This window comes from Notothenia rossii, assembly GCF_949606895.1.
Source record: "Notothenia rossii genome assembly, chromosome: 10".
In the NCBI taxonomy this organism is placed as follows: domain Eukaryota; kingdom Metazoa; phylum Chordata; class Actinopteri; order Perciformes; family Nototheniidae; genus Notothenia; species Notothenia rossii.
In genome coordinates this window covers 27,247,493-27,267,128 of record NC_136908.1, presented here as the reverse complement: position 1 = coordinate 27,267,128, position 19,636 = coordinate 27,247,493, and the positions used below count along the sequence as shown (strand labels likewise).

At 40.1% G+C, this 19,636-nt stretch overlaps 1 protein-coding gene across 2 annotated transcripts in view; it reads left to right on the top strand.

Moving 5' to 3' along the window:
* The window catches only part of eya3 (EYA transcriptional coactivator and phosphatase 3), a 30,807-nt gene that overhangs the window by 4,319 nt on the left and 6,852 nt on the right, over positions 1-19,636 (top strand). Inside the window, exons 2-18 of one of the 2 annotated variants that reach the window (XM_079654305.1) lie at positions 3,122-3,226; positions 5,393-5,442; positions 6,105-6,199; positions 6,271-6,351; positions 6,458-6,512; positions 8,727-8,836; positions 9,051-9,188; positions 9,359-9,444; positions 13,333-13,510; positions 14,344-14,513; positions 15,156-15,239; positions 15,323-15,412; positions 17,724-17,782; positions 17,903-18,063; positions 18,320-18,434; positions 18,993-19,114; positions 19,209-19,309. In XM_079654305.1, the coding sequence (XP_079510431.1) occupies positions 3,170-3,226; positions 5,393-5,442; positions 6,105-6,199; positions 6,271-6,351; positions 6,458-6,512; positions 8,727-8,836; positions 9,051-9,188; positions 9,359-9,444; positions 13,333-13,510; positions 14,344-14,513; positions 15,156-15,239; positions 15,323-15,412; positions 17,724-17,782; positions 17,903-18,063; positions 18,320-18,434; positions 18,993-19,114; positions 19,209-19,309 (1,752 nt within the window). In that variant the 5' untranslated portion in view covers positions 3,122-3,169. Of the gene's footprint in view, positions 1-3,118; positions 3,227-5,392; positions 5,443-6,104; positions 6,200-6,270; positions 6,352-6,457; positions 6,513-8,726; positions 8,837-9,050; positions 9,189-9,358; positions 9,445-13,332; positions 13,511-14,343; positions 14,514-15,155; positions 15,240-15,322; positions 15,413-17,723; positions 17,783-17,902; positions 18,064-18,319; positions 18,435-18,992; positions 19,115-19,208; positions 19,310-19,636 lie in introns of both variants that reach the window. The other variant, XM_079654306.1, reaches the window with a different exon arrangement.

Here is a 19,636-nt window from a genome sequence, read left to right as displayed (position 1 = left end):
TAAAAAATGTCTTTAGCGTCAGCAAAATAAAATCACCATACGTAGCACAACATAAAGTTCACAAACAATATTCAAACAAATGTTGCATCTTACTATTAAAGTGCTAAGGGGATTGAACTTCCACTGGAGTGTAGACCATTCAAATATAACAACAGAGCAGGATACTAAGTAAGTAGTAGGGATGGGAACAATTAATCGAATATTCAAAATTATTCAGGTATTCGAATATGAGCTATGAATATTTTTATTGTAATTTTTAAGTTGATTACATATTATCAAATGGAATAATTCAATGTCAGTGTGCGAAAAAGTACACGTCCCACCGTCCGGGACGTGTTATTTACAATATCGGACAAGTAGATATTTCAATTGACTTGTCCGGCGGACAAGTGACGTTTTTCGCCCTGATTTATTGATAAATTCAGTTTACAAAAGGCAGAACTCATTCACAAATTGTCAGTGTCCGCCATTGTTCGTTTAGAAATGTTAGTTTCGGTTCTGCTTGTCGATTCCTAAGGAAATGCATCTCGCCTTTTTCTGTACAGACGGGGGCTGGGCGGGGCAGCGCTGGAAGTGTAGCACAGTGGCAGGGTTGGGAAGCAAAACTCTGTTCCGAGTAGGAACAAATAACAATTGTCCGGTACCGGGATTAATAAGAGTTGTGAGGATAGGAGGCGAGGCCGAGCCCCGCGGACCACAGCTCTCTCTCTATGCTCCGGATCAGCTGTTCGCTGCATGGTGCAGCTCAGCGTCTCTCTCTCTTTCTACACACAGCGGATCCGCTGCCCGTTTAACAGCCTCATCTTTTTCAAACTTTCTTATGTTCTTTATCTGACACGTAATGAAGGTTATTAAGCGTTTTAGCTCATGTGTTGTTAATATTGACCGCCATTTCCTTTATGAAGTGAAGCAGCCTCCCTGTGTCCTCGCGCTGTCCTCACATCCCCGGACCCCCAGACTCGGAGGAGCACAGGGATGTCAGTGTTGTTTATGAAGCAGGGTATAGAAACTACATTATTTAAATGAAAATACTATTTATTTACTTTTACAAACAGTGAGCAGCTGGGCAGATGCAGCATGTAATACACATGCATAAGGACATGTGTAAGCGTGCAAGCGTCTTTGAGTTGTAGAAAAGCGAATAATTAATTATTACTTATTATTATAAGCTATTATTATTAGCCTATTATCATTATATTTAAGGCCTAGCGCTTTTCTACATAGGCAGGTATCAGGCAGGTTGCAGTGTAACATCAGAGGAGACTGGGCCAATTGTACATTCTCAAACTGCACCACTTAGAACTAACTAAACAATGCAGAGATTATTTTTATATAATTGTATTCAATAACCATAATAAATTAAACAGTATGAAGTGATTTGTAAATAGGAATACAGATTTGACTTAATGTTTTCATAAATATATTTTTCTCCCACTTTATCATGGGACTTATTTTTACCCTCTCAAAGAACCGAAAATAACCAGAATCGAAAAGCAGAACCGGAATCGTTCGAATCCAAACGATACCCAACCCTATGTGTGAAAATGTAAAATACGATGGCGAAGAAGAAGATTCCAGTGGCCCCAATTTTTGTCCATTCTGGACAAGTGAAAAATGTATTCGGACAAGTAAATTGCCAAACTCACTTGTCCATGGACAAGTACTCTCTAAAAACTTTTTCTCACACTGAATGTATACGGCAGTGCCATAGCTAATTGTGTTAGGTCTAATGGTGTGTTTTGCTCCGCTCACCGGTCCCTCACAGCGGGCAGAGCTGCAGGTGCTGATCTCTCTCTCTCTCGCGTCAGGTTATACTTCACTCACGTTTATGTCCAAATCCATCAGAAAACCAAGTTATGTTTTAAGCTTGAAAGCTGTAGGCCTATAGCTGTCAACTATTCAAACTGTGATCACCAGTTCAATACATATGACAAATTCGACTTGGTTTCTATACTTATTTGAACATGTATTTATTTATTTTTCAAAATTAAATTAATTATTTTCTTTTTTGCAAAAATGTTTCCCACATTTTTTTTTTTTTTTTTATAGGATATGTACATTTCGGTTAATTGGTTAACCATTTTTTGGGGGGTCGAATATTCGAATATACACTTGCCTTCAAATGCCCATCCCTGGTAAGTAGTATTGACTTGAATAAAATCATCAATAATTATTGCCCTCAATGTTGTCTGTATATACTGGTGGAGTGGTGGTATCACCAATGGTATTAAATATAAATATTATTCATTGTACTGTATTTAAATGAGAAATGTCAGTTTCATGACAACAATAGTCACGACGTACTGCCACAGGCAAAAGGGAAGCCAGCTCCGGGGATAGGTCCCAAAAAAGAGGTTCTTTCAAAACCGAGCGGCCGCCAAGTTAAAGCTCTCAGAATTTTTTATAGAAGTACTGCTGTCACTGTGGATGAAGCGCTCCCCAGTGCCCTGATACTTTTTTGCAAAATAGAAAATGCTATATGGACACTTGGCGTAAGATGCAGCTGAGAAAGTATACATTATTTTATTTTATTCGTTTTTGTAGTTTTGCAACTTGGAGTAATGCAAGTGTCAAGTGTACTTGACATATCTTAAAGTAAAGTATGTGGTTTATTTAACATCCGTGCATCATGCCGTGGCCTTATTTCCCTTAAAATGTGATACTTCTTTGAGTTCACTTACATAAGCCTACTGTATGTCAGTTAGGTAAATGTCCCCGCCGTGGGGGAAAGGCCTGAGTAACAGCGGACAAAATGAGGTTAGATCTTATCCCCTCGGGGCATCTATTGATACAACAGCTTGCACCTGAGCAGCTAATGCTTCTGGAGAATATGTTTTCTTTTTATGGAGGTAGGGTCACATGTAAAGTGGCACTCTTCCTTAATCCCACAGTAAACACAAGCGTAGTGGAGACATTGTGCAACGTCAGCACAGGAGATTAGACCAGGGTGCCCCACTTCCCCTCCGCCGCCACCTCCCCGCTGATCACCCCCGCGATAGTGGTAGGGGAGGCATGCATCGATGAGCATTTATGAAACAAGGGGCGGGAAGAGTCACGCATTGGAAAAGTACTTAAGGCATAACCCCAATTTATTCTGTGCCCATGTGTTTGTGTAAAGCAGGGTCCCGACGCACTCTCCAGGTGCAGAGAGTAGGCTGAGCGTGCAGACATGTCCGGTCGTCCTGCTGCAGAGATGGTCGACTCACAGGAGCTGTCCGAGCTGCCGGTGAGTGTGCACACAGTTTAACACAACACAAAGTGGGGGGTTGGGGGTTTGCATTAATAACGTTCTCTTCCAATTGGTTTTAAGTTGTAACTGTACATGGTTTTCCGCAAAAAAGTCTTACATTTCTGGTAAATCAACCCTCTTTGTTTATTTTCACCTTCGAGTTTGAAGACAGGGAGGGTCATTGAGGTCAAGCTTTCATTTTCGAGGACGTTCTATAACAGTGCAATATTTTACAGTAACACAAAGAAGCAATTGTTCGAGTGTGTGTGTGTATATATATATATATATATATATATATTTTTTTTTTTTTGTTGTTGGGATATTTAACTTTTATTCCTCTGTATTGTAAGAAACTGAATTTCGATTTCCCTGTCTGTATCTCACACGCAGAAGATTGACAATGAAGTTGACTCTGAATAATATAGAGATACTCATCAATAAAGGCCAAGGACATCACATAAGATACATCATTAATTCATAGAAAAGACATGAATTCACACTGCTCTATGTTGGTTGAAATATATTTCAATTTGATTAAAAGGGAATCCTTGGTGTAATTTGATTTGTTTTTGCAGATTGTTTCCCTTCTTTTCAACAAAGTATTTAACAGGTTTAAGGTGGTTTTCTTATCTAAGAACACACATCATGAATTTGAGGAGCAAATAGTCTCTGAGTCTATTGCAATGTGAATGTGTTTTATATTTTTTCTCGTGTCAATAAAACATAGAAGAATAACTGACAGGTATTGTTCCGAAGTAATTACTGGGCTTAACAATTTTTAATAATTGGCACTCACTTGTTCGGGCTATCGAGCTGATGATGGAATTAGCTCAGCAGTGATAAATCTTCCTTCTGTCCTCAGTTGAGAGTTGCAGCAGCGATCAGGCACGTTTTAGTATATCTACGATGCACTTTGTTCTTGTGTCTGATTCTTTTGCTTATTTAAAAAAAATGTACTTTAGTGTTATTTTTTTTCTTGATATGTGGTAACAGGAAAGTATTTTTTGTATTGACCTTAACCTGTTAAGCCCCATAGTCCCCGCGGGCTACGGCGCTTTTTTGACGATATGAACAATTTGTACCAAAACAAAACACAAGTCTAACGCCGAGCCTTTGAACTAGCACCAAGCAAAAGAGTGCTAACGCACTTAGCACATAACTCACGATATAAATATGTTATACTTCATCGGATCTGCACAAACAATATATCATATGAAAGCTGAGATTCCACAGATTCCAATGGTATAAGTATCATCACTGAGCGACCAAAACCCGCAGCAGCGAAGGCAAAACCAGACAACACACAACTTAGCTTTACGGGGCCAAAACGGCAAATACGTCTTACCTTTGCTGTTTTTCTGATCAAAGTTGTGTTCAATGGCATTTAAACGCATATAAACGCTGCTGAAGGTTAATCCAATGTCTCTGTGTCAATCTCTCTTTGAAATGATTACTGATAATCCCTCATCATATTTATGGCAATAAGCCTAGTTTTCAGAGCGTAACATAGCTTTCGGTTTGGGCAAACTGCCCTCCTCAATGGTAATGTGTAGGTGGATTTAGGTACTTCCCTCTCGATTCCATTGGCTCTAACGGTTAAAAAGAGATTTCAATCACCAAAATCCACCAATGGGTTCCAGAGAAACGGCAAATACACACCAAATGACCCCAGAGGTGGTTTATTTTTTCTAAACCTCTAAAAAGGTCAAATCGCACTTGTTTTACATCAATCTTGATACAGGGTACTAGCTTTTAGTCTACTATCCCATCATTCAAGGTTGGTTTTCACTATAAGTAATGTTTTTTTTTTTTTTACGGAAACTATAATTTAAATTGTTTTACTATGTTCAATCTGAATTTACTGTAAAATAAAAACATCTATATTGATTCTGACTTTTTTCCTACATCCAACTCACAGGTTTATCATAGCTTTGAGAAAAATGTTACCCCTTTTTGAAGATATAGTCATTTGTTCTGGGAATGTCATTTTCGAGCCTGAGACCTGAAAAACAGGCTTGGGGCTTAAATGGTTAAGTATTTTTTTCATAATGTGCTGGACTTTTTTTTTTGGGCTACAGTATTGAGAAAGTAAGATGCATATCGCAGACTTGAAGCACCATATACAAATAGCTATTTTTACCTTTTTGTTTTGTGTGTTTGCAGGCAAAGAAGGCTAAGCTTGAGATAGACGGTGGACTGGAAGAAGAGCCGAGGTTGGTCTTCACTTCAGTGATTTTAAATCCGTCCTGTTCTTTTTAACTGCTGCCTACTTATTCTGATGGAAAACCAAATCAATACAATAGACTATTCATTAAAAAGAGATGTTCTGCATGATGTCAACATTTTTTCATTCGAGGATCTTTTGAGGATTTGGAATTAAATGTTATATTATGTTACGTCTCCCAAAAAAGAATAAAGGATTTTTATTTATTTATTGTGGTTTTACAAATGAAAAGGTTGTTTCTCTCAGATTACTGCTATCCGCCTCGAGGATAAAGGGGCCTGCCTTTCTTTGTGTGCAGCAAGCAGGAAATGCCGCTATGAACACTTTCATGGCGGCATAAACTTTGTTATAAAAGGCAAAACAAAAAAACGAAAATAGACCAAAGCAGAATATTTCGTTAGATAAGAACATGTTGTGAATTTTGGAAATGATAACAACTATATATTTTCAATACATTTTAGCTTTAGACCCAGGTCGTAAACAGTCCCCAAAATGGAAGCCTTATTCTCCAAATAATATAATACTAATAATAGGAAAGGGTAATCACTATATGCGATGCGACGATGAAGGAAGAACTGCTTTAAAGGAATTAAAAAAAAACATGCAATTCTTTCCCATTTCTTGACTTGAATATTATTTGTATTTTCCCAGTCATTTAGGTGAGCATAGGGGTCGGGCTGCTGTGTTGGTATCCTCCGAGCAGGAAAGCTCTTACTCTGCTCTGTCCACAGCCCAGCTTGATCCAGGTGAGTGGAACATGTGACAGCTCTCTAATAATTGTTCCTGGATGGTACTGACAGTGTGTGTGTGATCGCAGGTGATCAGGAACAGTCAGACGCCGGCAGAGGAGCGGCACCTCAAGCATGCGGCGACTCCATGAACTCGTATGCACATCCTGGTACGAACAGAATCTGTCTCGGTACTAAAGAAGCACATTCAAGAAGGCTGCTCTTGTTTGTCAAACTAAAACTGTTTTTTTTTGTTTTTTTGTTTTTGTTTCACAGTTACAGACTCAACGGCAACATCTGAATACACCCAACAGGTTTATCAAGGAAGCAAGTGAGTACTCTGCATGAAACAAGTGTGATATGTAATCAATCATGGGTACCGAGAACCGGTACTAAGTCAATACCGGTCCCTGATTGGACGGTATCGGTATATCGTTAAGCCGCTGGACAAACGGTGCTGCTATCGGTATGTGTGTTACTTCTACTTCCTTAGTTTAACTTTAAACCATTCTGGTTGGTTGGGAACCCTCATCCCGTGTGATGTATCCGTTTGAGACCCCTCTGATTGGCCACTGTAAATGCCACTCTTCATCTCTCTCAACAGCGCTCTTATTATTGTTGAGACTCCCATGCTAGTGCTAATAGTCAAATAGTGCTAGCAGTAGCACGCTAACAACGTCCTCCTCAGTGCAACCTGATACGATTTGCGGGCCGTGTGTAAATGTGACCTGAGCAAAGGCTCGCAGGCAGGTTAGCTGCTGCGCACGGTAATATGTTTTGTGTACCTGAGTGAAGTCTTGCAGGCACATCGCCTTGTCGTTTATTAACACTGACAGTGTATTATTGTGAGCTCCTACACCTATAATAATTTGGCCTGTCGTTTTTACCAATTTCTCTATCACAGTTTTGCATGGTGTCACTGTAGGACAATGTTTTAAGGATCTCTTGTCGAGCTAGGTTGTCAGTTTGAAATGTCTGGATGAAGATGTAACTGATTTACAAATGTTAAAAAAAAATGTTATCCTCTGTCTGAGGGAAAACCCCAAAAAGCATGATAGGGCGAGCCAGGCCCCTTTAAGTTATTTTATTTATTTTTGTCTGCTTCTGAGAAGCTAATGTATAAGTTATACAGTTATTTCTGCAAGGAAATTACAATAAAATTACTGTTTAATCTTCACATCTTGTATTCATGTCTTTAATTTTGAGCACCAAATTATTGAAAAGTATCGATAAGAGTATAGAAAAATACCGATACCGATAAGCAGTACCGGTAACGGTATCGATAAAATCCTGACGATACCCATCCCTAGCGGTGATGCACCTATTGCAGTATTTCTTTTGAAAAATTCTATTTTTTTTAGAGTCAGACTTTATGATTCCAATTTAATTTCTTACTAATAACCTTCTTTGTAAGCAACTGCAAATATCTGTTCTGGCTATAAAGGCCTTTTATATAGAGTTAAGTAAGTATTAATATGAATCTAAATCTATATATTTATTTGTACATTACTACGAACAGTAATGTAGAGGTGTGTACTTTATTTCTTCTGCAGCAAGTATTGTTGTGCGGCTTTCCCTACACATACTTTCAAGACAAATGGGAGGTCTCGACAGAAGAGACCACTCTGAGCAGCATGTGTATGTTGTTCCTTTAACAAAAATCTTCTGCTTTTATGCACCCTTTTCTTTATAAAAGGTTCCTGCATCACCTCCTTTAAGAAATTAGATAAAAAAGGGTTTAATTAGCATTAAAAGGTCTTAATTATATCTGTTGAATATCTTTACCTCCAGTAAAGACATTGGAAGTGGATTTAAAAAATACATTCTGATCTTGCAATTTCAATTCTAATTCTTATTGACAAGATCATTTACCTGAAGTGAAAAAACACGGGGAAGTGTGAAAGAAATGACAATTGGTTGTTCAACCAACATGCCTTCATTTCGTTTTTTTATGTTTTTCTTAAATTTAGTCTGAAAGACTTTAAAGAGTTTTGAATCCAACTAGCCTTAAGCTATAGGATTCTATTATAATTCCTGAATTACTTCCAGGGCTGATTTGCATGAACCACATTTAGTCTTGACCCCAATAATAGATCCAAGGCTTTCTTGGTTACTGCCTATTTGTGGTATCAGTATGTTGAGAAAAATGTTATATTTACTAAGATGTCAAGACCATGGGAAGATTGACACCGCCACAAAGCATGACATTTAAAATGTTTTGTTAAAAGATTATTAAAACAAGGCAATAACAAAACAATGATAATTTTCCTTTTCTTATTAGCAAAAATGATTTCAACTTGTTTTTACATTAATGAAAAACAATCTTAAACATTCCAAAGAAGAAAAAAAAAGCCCAGGTAAAAAACTGTTGGCGGTGTGGGCGCTGTAGGAGAGAAGAGAGCAGAACACGTTGTTGTAACTGGTGTTAAGATAGTGAGAAAATGAGGATTGAAACTGTCACTTAGTAGGTAGAGATGTATATATTTTTGACCACCTGCAGGTTTGCCTAGTTTGATTCTACTGATTTCCTCTCTTTCTCTCTCAGCCCAGCAGTGACGTCATACACCAACCAGGTGGCCTTCCCTCCTCTGGCCCAGTCCACTGTGTACTCTGCCTTCCCTCAGACAGGCCAGACCTACGGCCTCCCGCCCTTCGGTTAGTCCCGCTCTTAGTCTAAAGCCTATTTTAACTCTCTGCTCACTAAAAACCTAGCACCACCTTTTTATTACTCTGCTTTGGCGCTCTGGAATCAATTTGCTTTTGATCTCTGCCTAAACATCCTGACAGATGGACCTGGTTTCTGAACTTTGATCCACTCCTCGCGCCGCCTCCTTCATTTTCTGCTTCCATTGCTCTCTTTCCTCTTCAGGTGCTATGTGGCCAGGCATTAAAACTGAGACAGGGCTGCCTGAGGCGCCCTCTGGTGGCCAGCCTGGGTTTCTCAGCTACAGCACCGCATATACCTCCACCCAGCCCGGCCAGCTGCACTACTCATACCCCAGCCAAGGCAAGCCGCAGCCTCACTGTGTCACCACATAACGCCTTCGCACTCTCTTCAAACACTGGAAGCAATGAAAACTCTTGCAGCAGCACAGCTCTGTCCTCCTCTCTTGTTAATCACTTTATATACTTTAACTTTCCTCTGGCACTGTTTTACTTAAGCTCTCTCTTTCTCAGGCTCAAGCTTCACAACATCCAGTGTGTACTCCAGCATCCCTTCAGCGACAGCCGTCCCCACAACCCCCCCCACAGCGGCCCACCAAGTAAGGACAAGACTCTCTCTGTGTGCTAATGTTCATGCACTCATGAGTGCAAGAGTAGAACAGATTTGTTTTCAATAAATAATTGAAGATGTTGGCACGGATGAAACCCCAAAGATCTGTGAAAATCTGTAAAAAATATATATATATTCATATAAACATAGGAAGTTCAAGTAATGGGGAGTAGACAGCTCAATGTCATAAAGGCATCCTGGGGCTGAAAAAAACAAAGGTGAAACTAAGAATTTGCAATAAAACGATTAAATACAGATATTTATGTAATCATAAGAAGTTAAGGTAAATTGTCCAATAAAAGCTCAAATAATATTTAGAAAAGTGTGGCAGACGTTCTCTTTTTGTTAGGACACACGGCGTGTGTGTGTGTGTGTGTGTTTTTACATGACTAAGACGAGACGATGACGAGCTAAAAACAGATTATTGATAACGAAAACGTTGACGAAATGTATATTTAGTTTTCGTTGACGAGACTAAGGTGTTAATGGTGGAATATCAGACATTCAAAATGCAGGGTATTTCCCCCCGATTGTCCTTCTTGTCTGTCAAAATGCATCTTACGTTACTAACTTGCAATATCATTATTTCCGCTCTCTTCACTCCAGAAGAGCGATCTCCCTGTGTCTCTCTGTGTGCGGGGGGCGGGGCCTAACAGACACACTGCAGCGGCACACAGAGATCTGCCGGGGACGGAGCATTCAGAAGTATAGAGACACTCTACAAGGCTCGATGTGGACAAAGCTCGTTTGCTATTAGTGTTTTCGCGTTAGCGCGTTGACACGAGTAGAGTAGTTTCTCCAAACAGCTGGCCAAAAGGCATCATGTTCAATCGGAGAAATGCACAATTTTTGACTTCCTTAACTCGTAGCTCTGTTGCCCCAATTACGAGTAACGTTATCACATCAGGTGGGAGAGGTGTGCAGAGGTGGGCGAAGTACTCAGATCTTGTAGTTACGTAAAAAAAATACCATAGTGTAGGAAGAGTTTCTCAAGTAAAAGTATGATAATCAAAATATAGTGAAAGTAGCGACAGTAAAAGTAGTCATTGTGCAGATTGTTCCATTTCAGAATAATATGATATGTTTTATAATTATTGATCATTAAAGTGTTCTCAAAGCTGGTAAAGGTGCAGCTAGTTTGAATGACTTTGTATACTGCAGGGTAGCTTGTGAATTTACTCCAGGTGGAACTAAAGTCTGATTTAACACTTGATTATATTTCACATCATTCATCCACATCTGTAAAGTAACTAAAGGTATTAAATACATTTAGTGGAGTAGAAGTACAACATTTACCTATGAACTGTAGTGGAGTAGAAGTACACAGTAGCAAAACATTTAAAAGACACCTATCATGCTATATTTACCGGTAAATGATATATTGTTGGGCCATACCTATATAAGGTATATTTATGCGTTTCTGTTTTCAAAATACCAAACAGATCATGCATTTTAGCCATGCCTCATTTCGCTCTATTTGCTGTTCCTTGGAAGAGGCGGAGAGGTGGGTGTTTGTCATCTGCTGGTGGACTAACCGGAGAGAATTACAGTGCTTGCCTCGACGGGGAGGGATTGCATTGAATTACAGCAGCGGGAGCAAATTCTTGCCTCGGGAGGGAGAAAAAGAGCCACAGCGGAGAATAAACAGAAGGGCAACCATGGCAACCATGCGCGGGAAGTCTACTTTGCTGCTTTTGTGGCAGGACTACAGCGCCACTTACAGGCCTCTGCCATATGTACTACAGCGTCTCCAGTGCTTTCGAGCGGCAATGGCCGGCCGTGGCCCAACCCCACATTCCCCTGATAGGTGGAGAGTTGGCCCAATAGCCTGACGTCAGGATAGTGTTCAAATCTGGATCAGTTTTTATCAGATCCGTTGCAGCCCCGTTTTTAGAGATTTGGGTATGGAGGAAAATAGAGAGGGTTGTGTTTTCTGACACTTGGTGAGTTCCCTGGAATGCCGGGGACACATATTCATGTATAAAAGACGTACAAAAGTGCATTTTGCATGATAGGTCCCCTTTAAATACTCCAGTACAGTACAATTTGTTAGTTTTTACCTTTAAAAAATAACAAAAAGTAAATACAAGAATACCGTTAAAGTACCGGATCGATAAGCAGTATCGGTAAGACTAGTAGTACCGTAGAAAACCTTAACAAAAACCCATCCCTAGATATTACACAAGTAAAGTGTTAAGAGAGTGAAATGTTGCTTTACGAATTTCAACACTTGACGCTGTCACCTTGATTCCAATGTCAGAAACCTGTATTTGCCTAACTGAATTGGTTTAAAGAGAGAAACATTTTGACTAAAAGTTGACTAAAATGTAATTTGTCATCGACTAAAAGTAGACTAAAACGTTGAGTTTTCGTCGACTAAAACTATGAAGGATAGAAATGACTAAAATGTGACTAAAACTAATAACTATTTCGTCTAAATCAAAAATAGCTACCATTATCTTAAATCTGCAGGTGATCTACGCATTTGAAGATTAACATTTAACTTAAAATAAAAAATTATGATTAATTAAATGTATTACTATTATATTATTTATAGGGCTGTCAAGTTGTGTTAACGCAAAAAAAATTTTTTTAACGCCACTAATTATTTGAATGTGCAATTAACGCATGTGTATTTGTCCTCGGCCGCCCCGTAGTTTCAGAGCCCAAAGGCTTGACGTTGTTGTTGTTGTTAGTTGGATGGTGGGAGATTCTAGCGAGAGATATGGATACAACAAAAGGTGTTTTAAACAGCAAGCCAAGCACACAGCTGATGCTGACAGCCCCCTGACAGATGCTTGAAAGTTTGCCGGGGAGACGCCTGGACACCTTTACGAGCAGCAAGCTTTCAACAGCGATAGCTAAATGGGTGCGGTGGCTACAGCTTGCAGGACAATTAACATTGTGGAGGACGAGGGGCTGCGTTAGATAATTCGGATCGCATCCAACGTGTCGACTGCACATCACAGCACATTATTTTGACCCCTGTGGGAACTTCAGTCTCATGCTTTGACTGTTATGAAGACAGAGGAGCGGCATTTTGCCGACAACTGTAAACAGGCTTGTCTGCTTGAGCAACTGGCTCAGTGCAAAGAAGTAGACAGGGTTGGGAGAGAGTAAAGAAAGAGAGGTTCCAGGTTGTTGTGTTGAGAATATTCAGGAGAATATTTGTCATTGTTCCAATGATCATAAACAAACATTTGCATAAAGCGTATTAGTCCACTCATATGTTGATAAGAGTATTAAAAACTTGAAAAATATTCCTCTAAGGTACATTTAGAACAGATACAAAAATGTGCGATTAATCACGATTAACTATGGACATCATGCGATTAGTCATATTTTAATCGACTGACAGCCCTAATTATTTATATACTAAAGACATGTGAGCCTGCTGTTAATGTGAGTAGAGAAAACACACACCGCAGCTCGGACTCCCATTTCCATTTATTTTCATGTTTACCAGATATGAATGAGCCACACCACCACGCATGATGTTGGATACACACACTACCAGTGATACAAAAACAAATTCCACAAATAAAACATTTGAATACATTTTATTGGTTAAGTTAATTAAAAGCATTTTGTTAGAACTTTCAATCAGGCATTTCTGAATGCAGTTTGTATTTGTGTCGCAGTGAGACAAAACCCTGCACTGCGGGAGGGGGCTCTTCTCATCGGAAAGTGTGTCATTTGTTTGTATATTTGCCAATCAGATTTATTTTTGCTATTTGTATTTTTGAGTTTACAAAACAAAAATTGTGGAAGTCTATCTTGTTGCCACAGAACCTGAATACATTACTGTTATGGTAAATAATAGGAGAATTGTTTGTGTCTCCTGTTGATCACGTTTGCTTGTTATATTGTGGTGCAGGAGTTCAGCAGCTACACCTCTCTGGGACAGAGTCAGTTCTCGCAGTACTATGCTCTGCCTCCCAGCTACACCCCCGCCGGGCTGCCCAGCAGCGAGGACCCTGGGGCCGCTTTGGGAGCGGCCGGATATTCAGCGATAAAGTCAGAGCAAGCCGCCTCTGCAGGTTTACCTCCCAGAGGTAACCTAATAACTGTTATTTATAATATTATGATATAACCATAGATTGTGAAGAAACATCCTGTTGTAAAAATCAATATTCATTATAGTCATATTGTTACCTTGGAAAATGTCTTCCACCCACTCCATGGCATGCTGTTCCGGCACAGGAATCCCTACATTGAAAGACTCATTCCACATGGATGCACTAAAGAGTGACACAGGAAATTATTCAGACTATTTAACTCCTCCCTCAGAGTGCCTAACGCTCTGAGGGAGGAGTTAAATAGTCTGGGACTGTAACTATTTCAGCATTAGCCCTCTTAAACTGTGAAGTTCAGCATTAATATTATTAATACACCAGTGTGTACACTCACCGGCCACTTTATTAGGTAAAGCCTACCAGTACCTCCTTTTGCCTTTAGAACCACCTTAATTCTTCGTGGCACACACTCAACAAGGTGCTGAAAAAAATCTCTGCTGGGTTATATTGCACTTATTCAAAGACTTGAAATCTTCATTTCTCTTTGACTTCAGATGTTGATTAAAACACATCAAAGTTAATCATAATACACAAATGACATATTTCCTGTGTGCACAATGTTTCTGTGTGCACGAATTTAGCAAGGGAACTGCATCTGAAATACTTATAGTTAAATAATGTTGGTTATGCATCTTCCTGAGGGCAGTTATATTAATTAGTTAAATAAAATAAAAAGGCATGCATGGGACCAGACACAAGTTGTGCTGTCTTTGGTCTATTCAGCATTTTATGCTGATAATACATCCTAGTTCTTTCCCACTTTAACAGCCTTATTTGTAATTCCGACTAACTTCAGACTTTCCTGTATTAAGATGCGTCCCCTCCAGAGAACCTCCCAGCTGGGGCAGCCCTCCCCACCAGTGTGGCCCTCCCCCCCGGAGCCAGGGACCAGGACGAGGTTGGACGCAGGAACTCAGTAGGCAAATCCAAAGGGAAAGGCAAGAGGCCCGACAGCTCCCCGCCTGCTGACACCGACCTGGAGGTAACACAGGTGTTTACACACATAAACATTGAGGGGTTATTCCCCTGGTCTCTAGCCTAGCGGCATTAACAGTTTAGCCACAACCAACAAATCACGCGATGCAACACACACATGAAAAATATTAATATGATTTAGTAGTAAATCTTTTCTTCTGTCAAATTAAAACGTGTTATGGATAGACAACATTTTCTCAAAGAAAGTAGCGGTGTACTTGTATCACGGCCTTCACATAATAATAATGATATCTTATTATTAATACTAGGGCTGCACGACTTTGAAAACCTTATTAGCATATGTTTTGACTGAATCTGCAATATCGATTATGATTTGCGATTATATTAAATTGTAATGGTGTGCTTTATTTATTTTATTTAAGTTTAGTTTTTTTAAGTCTGTAGATTATTATTATTAATAATTCATTCATGTTAAACAAAAAAGAGACAACATGCACAATATTCTCACTGTGTATCAATATTCTAACTATATTTTATCTTATCAAATATTCTATAGATATTGCGATCATCCCCATGTTTTCCCAAATGTTTTGGCCACGATAATCATTTTGTGAAAAACTGATATCATGATTGCCGAAATGCTAAGTTTAATTATACTATTATAATGATCTTTCTTTGCTCTTTTTAGCGCATTTTTCTCTGGGATCTGGATGAGACCATTATTATATTCCACTCACTGCTCACCGGATCCTACGCACAGAAGTTTGGCAAGGTTTGTTTCAGTCAATAAACTCAATCATACAAAATAAAAATAAAAGGTGTGAAATATTTATTGTGTGTGTACTGTGTGTTCAGGAACCAGCCACAGTGCTGAACCTGGGCCTGCAGATGGAGGAGCTGATCTTCGAGCTGGCAGACACCCACCTCTTCTTCAACGACCTAGAGGTACAGTCAGATACGATCAGGGTGGTGTCGTCATGAAAGCAGAAAGAGTTTTCACTTTTTTCGATCACGAAATAAGATGCATTAGAAAATGCTCCTAATTGTATATTACATTTCCTGACCTCCTTTTTAAGATCCCTCAGTTCTAGAGAAACTCATTCACAGAAGTTACTTAGAAAAAGTTGAGGACACATGGACTGTCAATCAAAACATATTGAACTTCTAGCAGGGTGTCCGCGGGGTCTTAAAAAGTATTAAAAGTTGATAAATCAATTTAGCGAAAATTAAGGCTATTAAAAAGTATTAAACGGCATTTTCCAAGGTATTAAGAAGGTCCACAGCAACGACAACATGAAACACCCTTTAATTTACTGAAACGACATGTCGGGAAACCCCCCAAAGCGGCCCCATGCATAGTGCGCCGTAAAATGCTGCTTATTATTTTAAGTTTCGTTGCCTTGCTCCGCTCTGTGGGGGGGGGGAACTAAACGATTTCGGTAACGGGTCCCAAGGTGGGTAGACCGGCATACGCAACGCTCTGGGGGTCCAACGGCTCCGTGTGTAAGCCCTATATGATCATTTTCTGATAACGATTAAATAGCCCGCCTCCCTCTCCCCACGTCTCCTGCTGCTGCTGGGCTGTCAGAAGAGGGGGAGGAAAAGAGAGGCAGGCACCGTTTATTAAATATTATTATATTATTATACAGAGAACAGAGTCGTTATCAATTTGTTTTAAAGCTCAATAAATAATAAAGAAGAACTCTGACCGGCACTTTTCTAATTTTGTACGGAAGATTTAAACTTTAACGGACATGTTGACCGGCGGAAAAAAAAAAATACGGAAACTCTGCCGCACGGCCCCCTCGTTCCTTGGAAGAGGCGGAGAGGTGGGTGTTTTTCATCTGCTGGTGGACTACCTGAGAAATATACAGCAGGAGAACACGCCGTCCACCGCGGAGAATAAACAGAAGGGCAACCATGGCAACCATGCTCCGGGGTCTTCTTCGCTGCTTTTGGTGTATTTCGGGCGGCAGCAGCGCCACTTACAGGCCTCGTTTCCAGAATTTCCGGCGGTCGAGTGTGAACGGACACGTTAATGAATCGAATGCGTGTGAACGGAAGCCTTTTTTGCGCTTGAGTATGCTTTACCGTATGCGTCCTCGTAGAGCCGGGGTCTAAAACAAACTATATCCGGTCACAGAGATCTGCTATTTTAAAGTAAAGTCAACAAATATTGACCCTAAATATAGTCTATATTTAGAACGAGAAAAGTCACAACATATATATCCTTTTTTGTAAACATATGACAAATGTGTGAGGGTGATGACGTCAGAGCATCGTCCTATGTGCCAGGGCTTAGCCCCGGACAGCCCCAGCCCAATTTAACCCCCGGGTATTTGAGAGGGAGCTCCTATATGGCATTACCCCGCTGAAGCTCACCAAAGTTTAATATATTTCATAGTTCAAAGTTTTGTCAATTGTTTTGTTTATTGGTCAAATACTGGTTTCTAATGGTTTCTGAGGAGTTTTACTGGAATGAAAGAGCACAGAGTACAGAAGCAACAAAGCAGCATACTGCATTAAACCTGACCTTCACAGAGAGGTTGAAGTTCATGTGGAAAGGAGGCTTCAGTAGTCTGTCTGCACTCTGTTTAGTTGTGCTATCTTACAATCAATATAGTCAATGTGAGGTAAAGTGTGTTGGCAATGTAACCGGTTAGAACTCAAAGTTGCGATGAGGTCTTAAAAAAGGTCTTAAAAGTTATTAAATTTGATTTCAGAATTCCTGGATATACCCTGTCTAGAGATGTAGCAATAGTTCAGAGCTTCATTCATGATGCTTACATTAGACTTTGTTTTTGCTGCACTATTCTTTTTTTCGATCCTTAATTATGCTGCACTAACGCTAGTGTTAATCATACTATAGTAGAATTAGATTCTAGTGTTGTTTGCATAGAGTTGAAGAGTGCAAAAGTCAGCATTTCTTCTCAAATATTCTGCTATAATCCATATTTGGTGTTTAGTATATTAAAAACAACATAAAATAACAGACATTTAAAGCTCAATCAAAAATGTCAATAGAAGCTTTTGAATGTAATAACAAGACACTAAGTAAAGCGATGAAAAATACCTCTTCTCATCCAACAAAAACTAAAGATCCAACTCATCTCAAGCGTATACATTATTTGTATGACTTTTTCAGCTGCATGAGATTTTTTTAAGTTTTTGTTAAAGTGAAACAAAAGGTTTGGTTAAAAATAAAATGATAATGCAATTTGTAAAAACATTTTTTTATCTTCTCCCATTTCCTAAGGAATGTGATCAAGTCCATGTGGAGGATGTTGCCTCTGATGACAACGGACAGGAGCTGAGGTGTGTTATCCTGTAACTTCATATATCACACACATACTGGCCTTATTTCACACGTATGACTTGGAGGCAGATTATGTTCCCTTCATCCAAACCAATCATAAGTGTTTCTTCCTATTTCAGTACCTACAACTTCTTGACGGATGGCTTTAACGGGGCCAGTGGTGGGGGGACGTCAGGAGGCACCACAGGGGTGCAGGGGGGCGTTGAGTGGATGAGGAAACTGGCCTTCCGCTACCGCCGGCTAAAAGAGATCTACAATAACTATAAAGGAAATGTTGGAGGTGCGTTTGAATCAATAATACAATTTATGTTATGTGTTTGTATCTGCAATTTGCACATATAAAAACCTGATAGGAAACTCCCAAAATATATAAAAGTCTTGAAATATTGCAAAATATCATCAGAACATTTAGAAAGCGCATTATTGCATTCATTTTTAAACACATTATTGTTAAATGAATGTTTTTCCTGATCCGCTGGTAGTAATATCTACATGTTGTAGTACTGAGCTTATATTCCGCATGTTGTGTGCTCCAGGCCTGTTGAGCCCGCTGAAGGGGGAGCTGCTCCTCCGGCTGCAGAGTGAGATCGAGAACGTTACAGACGCCTGGCTCAGCACGGCGCTCAAGTCTCTGCTGCTCATCCAGTCCAGGTCAGAACACAGGTCATCCTTTCAAATAGAAATCTTAAAGGCCACACTCAGCGGCCCAATGAGTAAAGTGTGCCCTAGGTTTGGCTAATAAGATTAGGAAGATTTGACATTACAATTAAATGTACTAGGTGTTTTCTCAGCAACCCAAAAACGTTGTTTTAAATGATTTATTCAGAAGATTATGGATTCCAAGTAACTGTTTTAAAAGTGTGTGTGTGTGTGTGTGTGTGTGTGTGTGTGTGTGTGTGTGTGTGTGTGTGTGTGTGTGTGTGTGTGTGTGTGTGTGTGTGTGTGTGTGTGTGTGTGTGTGTGTGTGTGTGTGTGTGTGTGTGTGTGTGTGTGTGTGTGTGTGTGTGTGTGTGTGTGTGTGTGTGTGTGTGTGTGTGTGTGTGTGTGTGTGTGTGTGTGTGTGTGTGTGTGTGTGTGTGTGTGTGTGTGTGTGTGTGTGTGTGTGTGTGTGTGTGGGTGTGGGGGTGTGTGTGTGATCTCTAAATTGAAATGACCTGAATTGAATTTCTGAGGTGACATGACAATTAGCGGTGTGTGTGGTTCCACCAGGGGGAAGTGTATGAATGTGTTGGTCACCACCACTCAGCTGGTGCCAGCTCTGGCCAAGGTGCTGTTGTATGGCCTGGGAGACGTCTTCCCCATCGAGAACATCTACAGTGCCACTAAAATTGGTACGTAGAAAAATAGTTAGTACAATATTTTCTTCTCCACTGGGACTAAGGGGGAACTGTTGGGATTGTAATATTTTTATTTCATTTCCTGCAGGTAAAGAGAGTTGCTTTGAAAGGATCGTCTCTCGCTTTGGAAAGAAAGTGACGTACGTGGTGATAGGTGACGGTCGAGATGAGGAGTTTGCAGCAAAACAGGTATGAATCCTTGCGCAGCGTCCACACGGCGGCGTGTGTTGAAGCTTGCCGGCGGGTGTGTCTGAAGCTCGACCAACAACCAATCACATGAATCTCCCGCCCCGGACACACAAGCACGCGGTTTGATTGGCTAGAGCTTGTACTGGCATATGATTTGATTGGCTGACGCTTCCGACGAAGCTTCAAAAGTTGAACATTGCTCAACTTTTGAAGCGAGCAAAGCGACGCGACGCTCCCACAATGCAGTTCGGCAATGTGTGACGTCATCCCATTCAAAATGAATGGGCAGAAGCTTCAACACACGGCGCCGTGTGGACGGGCCGTTAC